The 8,033-nt window shown below is 40.8% G+C and overlaps 1 protein-coding gene across 1 annotated transcript; it reads right to left on the reverse strand.

The window, feature by feature from the left end:
- Positions 1-1,998: 1,998 nt before the first annotated feature.
- Positions 1,999-3,779, reverse strand: LOC135204424 (uncharacterized). The gene is made up of 2 exons (XM_064234635.1): positions 3,630-3,779; positions 1,999-3,498 (listed from the first exon to the last, which is right to left on the reverse strand). Exons 1-2 carry the CDS (start codon positions 3,777-3,779, stop codon positions 1,999-2,001), a joined length of 1,650 nt encoding a protein of 549 aa, XP_064090705.1.
- Positions 3,780-8,033: the final 4,254 nt, after the last annotated feature.

Consider the following 8,033-nt stretch of genomic DNA (forward strand, 5'->3'; position numbering starts at 1 on the left):
GAAATGAGATGCATTTCCATTTTTGTAAGTAATTCTATTACATATGCAGAAAAAATCTCCACTTTCCAATTACTGATTTTTTTACACTATTCAGTACAAAATTATTGTAAATTGTGAGCTTGCCTATTAAAAATAAACATGAAACTAATCAAAATGCCATGTTTTATTACATACATTCCTGCACTTATCACTAAATGTATCATATCTTATGACATTAGCAAGAGTCGTGGAGAATTTCACTATTTCTATGCTCGCCACTGGCAAAACATAAGTTGAAGTACAGTCTGACGTATGAATAAATTTTATTTTTGTGTTGTCAACATATAAATTTTAATCGAACATATGCATATCTTTTAAATCCATTGTTTTCTTTTTTAAGTCTTCATTGTTGGGGGCGGGGCACATAGCCTTTATGGTCTTTAAAACTTGCACCTCTTCTCTGAAGGCTCTTACAGTTCTCTACTCGTCTCACACACCTGCTGTAACGAGCATAAGGGGTAAGCCTATACATCTCTCTTCTATGGAAGTAGGGTATGGGTATGTGGGAAATTTGTTTCACTCAGTGGGAAGATTGAAGGAATATACTCTTACAAAATTACAAGGGTAATTCCTTCCACTGAGTGTTCTCTAGTAGTAATTTAGTAAATGGTATAAAACGGGCTGTTAAGCACACAATTCTTCCGTGCGCCTAACGTGTTTTCAGACTTGTGCCAGAAATCCAAAGGATTAATAATTGCTTGGTAAGTTAAGTAGGCTAGTTAAAATTCCGGTAAAAGTAACCTTCAGGTAAATGCAATTAATCTAAACAGGACTATGAATAAATCAAACCAAGGCCATAAAATTCCCAGGGTAGTTCAGTTTGGTCCCAGAATTCAATTAAGTTCCGACCCGGTTAAAGTAAAATTAAAGTAAACTAATCCCGAATAGTAATGCTAAGTAAACAGACAGACCTTAATTTCGACTAAATTTATTACTACGCCCATATAATTATATAAGCCTCTGTAAAATTATTCAATCTGAGGCTATGCCTAATTAATTCTCACAAACTCCAATATTACAATAGCCTAAACTATGTAAAAGGGCTTCAAAATTTGTAGTCAAGGTAAAAGAAAACACAGTGTTATTACGTCTTGAATAAGTAAGTTAAGTTAAATACGTAAGTTAAACGTTAAAAGACGAAACCGCTTCCTAACGAAAAGTCCGTTGGCTCAAATCAGCCGTCCAGTAATGGCGGTCTAGTCTTTGTGGAAAATTAGTATTTGACCTACCTTCAAGTTAACCCAGTTTGGACACACACCTCTTAATTCACGCGTAAACTAAAAACAAATCCTATATATTTAATCGGCAAACCCAGCGACCTCTAATCGCATTCGTGGAAATAAATTGGTACGTTGATAAGAAATGTTATTCCACTTACCGAATTTTCCGTCGACCGATCAGTGACAAAGGCTGTTAAAAGTTTTGGTTGCAGATAAGGATATTAGGATAGGATGAGGTTTTAGGATAGGTACAAACAGGAAAGGAGATCATACAAACCAATTATTTAAAGGGTTATGAATTTCTAAAACCCTACACAACATAAATTAAACTTAAAGGGCGAAGTCGCCGACCTAGTTGTCGCCTTCTTTGCTCGCCGTCTGTTTGAACAAGGCCCAAAAACCCACGCCCGACCTAAGCCTACCCCTTGAAAAGGCCTATGTCAGGTCAATGGTTCTTATCACTCCCCAAATCAATTAAATAATTTCTTAAATAATTTGAAGGGACAGTTAAATCTATTTATTAAATCTATCTATCAAATATTTTAAATGCTAAGTAAAGTTAATCAAGTTATTCAAAATATAATATTAATTTTTTCTGCAGAGCTTATACTAAAGAAAATGGGGTATAGTTACTTTGTAGCTGTTAGCGTAACTTAAATTAAAGGAAAATGTATAGTACAAATAAATTTACAACATCCTCCCGGGGGAGATAACACAAAACACACAGTTTTGTGTTAGGTTAAACAGCTTCATCATTAATCAACTGCTGTAAGAATCGCCTCGAGTTGGTGGCGGCTCTTCTCTTCGGTCTCTCTTCTGCTTGATAGCCTTCAGAATTCTGACTGTCTCCTAAATTTTTCTCCGCAGCTTCTACAGTATACATATCCTCTGGCTTAGAGACCTCCAGCGGGTAAAGTTTGTCAACTGACCTAGTTGTCTCTCCATTGCTGGTCTGTAGCTTCACAACTCTGACCAGTCCATCAGAGCTGGGCATCAGCTGAATGACCCTTGCCAATTTCCACATGCAACGAGGGGTGTCATTATGTACTAACACCACATCTCCTACTTTAATCCTGATTTGGAACGGCTGGGTTGGATCACCGTTGAAATAGTGTCTATCTCTCAGGGACTGCAAGTATTCCTTCTCCCACTGTTCTTGGAATGCATGTATTACCTGAGATACAAACTTGAATCTCTCATTACATTGTTTGTGGTCAAGCTCAAAATCTGGGTCATTCAGGTAATGCCGGTCTATGGTAGTGGGTAACGAGTTTAACCGGTAGCCATACAACAGGTGGGAAGGGGTAAGGGCATCGACGGTATCTGGAGATGTAGCATCCACATATGTAAGAGGTCTATTGTTAATACGACGCTCTATCTCAGTGACAATGGTATTCAGTTCGTCAGAATTAATCCTCTTCTTGAATATAGCTTTCTTTAGTGCTGATTTCACACTGCCAACCATCCTCTCATAGAAGCCTCCTTGATGGGGCGCCCTAGGGGTGATGAATGTCCATTTACAATTTTCCCTAGTCAGTGTGGACTGTATGTCAGTGTCATCATACAAGGACTGAATCAAGGAAGAACCAGTTTTGAAGTTAGTGGCGTTGTCAGAAATCATTCGACGAGGGCAAGATCTTCGTGCAGTGAATCGCCTGAAGGAATTGAGAAAAGCAGTGCTGGTTAAGTCTTTTACCACTTCCAGGTGACAAGCTCGTGTTGAGGTACAAGTGAATACGACTATGTAAACCTTGTCTAGTTCTTTAGTGGCTGGATTGCAGATAAGAATTTGTCCAGTCAAATCTACTCCGGTCACCGCAAAATGGCCAAATGGCCGGAGACTGTTCACTCTGCAAGCGGGTAGAGGTGGTGGAGGAGGCCTGCGCAATGCAGGTCCTTCCAGACGGTTACATAGGTGGCACTTCGTTTTCATCTTCTTGACACACTGTCTCAGTCTTGGTATCCAGTATTCTTCTCTCACCTTGCAAATTGTGTCTTGAACGCCTGCATGAAGAACATTTTCATGTGCTTGAATGACTATAAGTCCAGTCAAAGGAGAATTTGGAGGTAAAAGCAGAGGAAATTTACTGCTATATGGAAGGTGGTCCGCATTTTGTAGTCTCCCAGTGCATCGCAAAAGTCCATTCTCATCCAGGAACAAGCCTAGGCATTTAATTCTGGCTGGAATTTTGTGGGAATTCTTGTTAAGGTATGACAACTCCTCTGGGAAATACTGACTCTGTGTGAAGCCAATAAGAATTCGTAATGCCTCTGAGTTCTGTACTTCGACATTTTCAGAGTTTACGGGTCCCGAGGTCTTAGGTTACGACTCCCAATGGTACGTTTAAGGAGCCTAGTGAACTTAATTACTAGCTTAGTGACATTTATAAGTTTAGGAAGGGAAGCGAACCTACGGATCTCTATGGGACAAGTAGCTTCTTCACTGACAACTGTAGTTAAAACTTCTTCAGGTGTTTCAGGTGGGTAGCATGTAGATACATCTGCCTGCTCTGGCCACATCTCTGGGTTCGGGAGCCAACTTGGGCCATGGAACCAAATTTGACTTTTCTAAACTGCCGCATGGAATTCCTCTAGAGACTAGGTCTGCTGGGTTTTCTTCACCATACATAGAGGTACTTCACTTCAGTGACCTGACTTATCTCATTCACCCTGTTGCGGACATAGATGTTTTTAGATTTGTTGTTCTGAATCCAGTGTAGGGCAACTTTACTGTCAGACCATATGAACAGTTGTCAGTAATCTTGACACCATCGGTAGTGAAAACGGTTCTGAGGTAGTCAGCTATTTTGACTGCACTATAGTTGGCAGTCAGCTCAAGTTGTGGTATGCTTTTCTTTTTGAGAGGGGCGACTCTTGCTTTAGAGAAAACTAGGTTCGCACCTGCGTGTTGGTCCATCAAATAGGCTGCAGCCCCATAGGCCTTTTCACTAGCATCACAGAATACGTGAAGAGAGTAGTTGGTCCCTCTGTTGGCTGTGAAGCGTGGGAATTCCTGGTATGATATGTTCTCGAGGTCTTTCTTGATCTTCGACCACTCTTCTTGAAGTTCTGGTGGCAAACATCATCCCACCCTTTTAGATAGTTCCAGATCTTTTGCATAAGAACTTTGGCTCGTACAATTATGGGAGCAAACAATCCTAGAGGGTCAAATACTTTTGAAAGGTTGCTCAAAAGTAGCCGCCTTTGGTAAGCGGAGCTTCCTCAAAGGTAGGGGGTTTTATGCTTAAGTGGTCAGTCTTGTAGTTCCAATGAAGTCCTAGAACTTTGACAAGATCTGAGCCTTCTGTTGTTCCATCACCTTCTTGTTTTACCATTTCGTTGAAGGTTGGGTCATTACTGATCCATTCTCTTAAAGGCATTCTGGTCATCTGACAGGACTTCCTTTGCAACCTTGTAAAGGCTGTAGAGGCTGACTGTTGTTGGTAAGGAACCAATTAAGTTGTCCACATAAAATTTGGTCATGAGGAAACTAACTTCAGGTGAAGTGGGGTAGGTTTCAAAGTGATGTTGCAAGGTTGACTGGAGTAAAAAGGGCGAGCAGGTGGCTCCAAAGAGAACTGATCTAAACCTATAGGCTTGAAGGTCCTTTTCATTGTTAAGATCTTTTAGCCAAATGAAACGTTGTATAATCACGATCCCTAGGTTGGAGACCTACCGTAAGAAGGCTTTGCTGATGTCTGCCGATACCGCAAATGGGTCGAGACGGAATTTCAACAACAAGTCGGTTAAATGACTAGTCAAGGATGGGCCAGAGTATAAGCAATCATTCAGGCTAGGGGCCTGCTTGTCCATCCGGGCACTTGCATCAAATACAATACGAATGGGCGTTGTAGTTTGAATCCTTAATCACAGGTAAATGGGGTAAATAATGGACATTTGTCCGTTTTTGGTCTTCTTCTGGCACTGTTTCAATGAAGCCGAGAGACAGTTGTTCTTTGATGATTCTGGTCATAAATTTCCAGATACTTATTAGTTTGTTTCAGCTTGTGAATAGTACTGTTCAGTCTTTTCCTCGAGAGTGCTAAGTTGGTAGGGCGTTGTTTCTTATCGACTTTCCAGGGGAGAGATACCTCATATCGTCCTTCAACCATATTGATGGAATTCTTGAATTCTTCCAGTACAAATTAATCCTCCGGTGACATATCTTGATCAACAATTCCGACTGATTCTAGGGTCCAAAGCTGTTGGATGGGGTCTTCAGCAAATTTGCTATCAGACATCTCAAAGTATGGTATCTCTAGAGCAGCTTTGGAAGGTTCATCAACTGCTAGTCTCATTACAGTTACAGAATGAGCACTGATAGGGGTGTCATTACTAGGCAGTTTTACCAGCGACCAGATATCCTAAGGAGGACTCAATCAGGTTCACTCCGTTTGCTTGTGGAGAATGGATAAAGTCAAAGTAGTGATCTATGCCAACAAGCAGTTTCACCTGGTCAATCTGACTACTTGACAAGTTAAGATCAGCTAGGGTGACATTCTGGCTCTTCAGTTCAGACACTATCTTACAGAGTCCACGAGGCCTAGCGCTCTGAGGTAGTTTAGGTACGACAATAGCCTTTAAAGTTACAAGGCTGTCATCGTTTACCCTGACAGGTACAGTGACCGTACTATATTCTCTAGGTTCTTTGGTATCCCAGAACCCACTGATGCTCAGCTGGACAGGGTTGTCTCGTACAAGTTTACACTCTTCCACTGCCTCTTGTGTGATGAAGGTGCGTTGCGCCCCAGAATCAAACAGTGATCTAAGTTCCTTGGTGTTGCCTGAGGGCGGACACACCACTTCCATTAAGGCGGTAGGGAGAATTCCACTTGTTTGTGACTTTAAGTCTTTGTCACTGTCATTGTCTCCACAATAGTTCACAGCAGAGACCTCAGTTGAGGAGTCAGGGCACAATGCTGAATGGTGTAGTCCAGTTTTACATGACAGACATTTGTGGAACTTCACAAGACAATCGGTTGTCTTATGGTTAGGTGAAGTGCATTTCACGCAACGATTTTTTGCGGTAAGTCTTGAAATGTGCTCTTGCGTGGTCTTGTAAATGTCACACTGGTAGGCTTTGTGTTCTGGTCTATCACAGAATACACAACTTTGAGTTCTAGCGGTCTTATTAGGCTGTCCTGGAGTGACAGAAATACTCAGATTCGTAACTTCGTTTTTCTTAGTTTTTCTGAGTTTTGGTCTGATTACCTGGTCTATTGGAACTTTGGTTAGGCTTGGGTTTTCTATGGGAGTAATCCTTGCTCTTATCCCTGGGTTCAAAATCCAAGGAAGACAAGGTCAGGATTATCTTTCCTAGCCCCTCTCTAATATCTAGGAGTGAGGGGTAGTCCTGTCCACACTTGTTTTGGATTTGTTCTTTCACCTTGCCAGGTAGTTTTTGAAAAACTAGAGGTCCAAGCGTCCAGGTACAGTGATCCGAATTAGGTTTGTTCTTTCTATGCCTCTAACATATTGTTCAAGTTTAGTCCAGAAGCCACGTAGTGAATCCAGGTCTGCAGAAGGTTTAGGCAGGCCTGCTAGTTGACAAATTAGAGATGAGATTATTTTCTCTGGATTAGCATAAGTTTTCTTCAACAGGTCAATGGTGTCTAAAATAGTTTTCATTGGTGACAGAATATTTTTCTAATCAGAGTTAGAGCTTCACCCTTCAAAACATCCTTCAGGTAATTAAATTTGTCAACAGCTCTCAAGTCTGGAGAGACGTGAACGTTAGACTCGAAAACATCCCAAAAAGGGGGCCATTCTCCATCGGTCCCTTCAAATTCCGGTAGTGATAAAGACGGCAACTTAACCTTATGCCATGGCCTAAACTCTGTGCAATACTCCTCTGGGGTTTGGCTTCATGCAAATGATGATTTTTAGTTTCTCCAAAACTTCAGTGCTCTCTGTGATGACTTGGTTGGCATGACGCTGCTTTGTAGTGAGCTGTGTTCTATCAGGGTCTTGCTCAGAGAACCCTTCTTCTCCAAGTTGAACTAAGTACTTAAAGTTGAGTTCTTCATTAATTCTTATTTGAGACTCTAGCCTAAGACGATATGTCTCCAAGGTCGAGGAACTCAACATCCCTTGCCCTTTGAATCAAGTCCACAGCAGTTGTGCATAAATCCTTGCAGTTTTCCTCATAAAGTTGGAGGGAATATGCTAAGTTGTCGTCCGCAAGATTTTATTTTATGAGTTTAAAAGGTAACAAGACAAAAATCCCTGGACAACAACACAGGCCTTAAAACATCCGCTGGGGATGCCAATCTCCCTTTGTGGGAAATTTGTTTTCGCTCAGTGGGAAGATCGAAGGAATATACTCTACAAAATTACAAGGGTAATTCCTTCCACTGAGTGTTCTCTAGTAGTAATTTAGTAAATGGTATAAAACGGGCTGTTAAGCACACAATTCTTCCATGCGCCTAACGTGTTTTCAGACTTGTGCCAGAAAATCCAAAGGATTAATAATTGCTTGGTAAGCCTAAGTAGGCTAGTTAAATTCCGGTAAAAGTAATTCAGGTAAATGCAATTAATCTAAACAGGACTATGAATAAATCAAACCAAGGACCATAAAATTCCCAGGGTAGTTCAGTTTGGTCCCAGAATTCAATTAAGTTCCGACCCGGTTAAAGTAAAATTAAAGTAAACTAATCCCGAATCGTAATGCTAAGTAAACAGACAGACCTAAGTTTCTACTAAATTTATTACTACGCCAAATCTAAATTATATAAGCCTTTGTAAAATTAATTCAATTCTGAGTCTATGCCTGAT

This window comes from Macrobrachium nipponense, chromosome 47 (genome assembly GCF_015104395.2).
Source record: "Macrobrachium nipponense isolate FS-2020 chromosome 47, ASM1510439v2, whole genome shotgun sequence".
NCBI lineage: Eukaryota > Metazoa > Arthropoda > Malacostraca > Decapoda > Palaemonidae > Macrobrachium > Macrobrachium nipponense.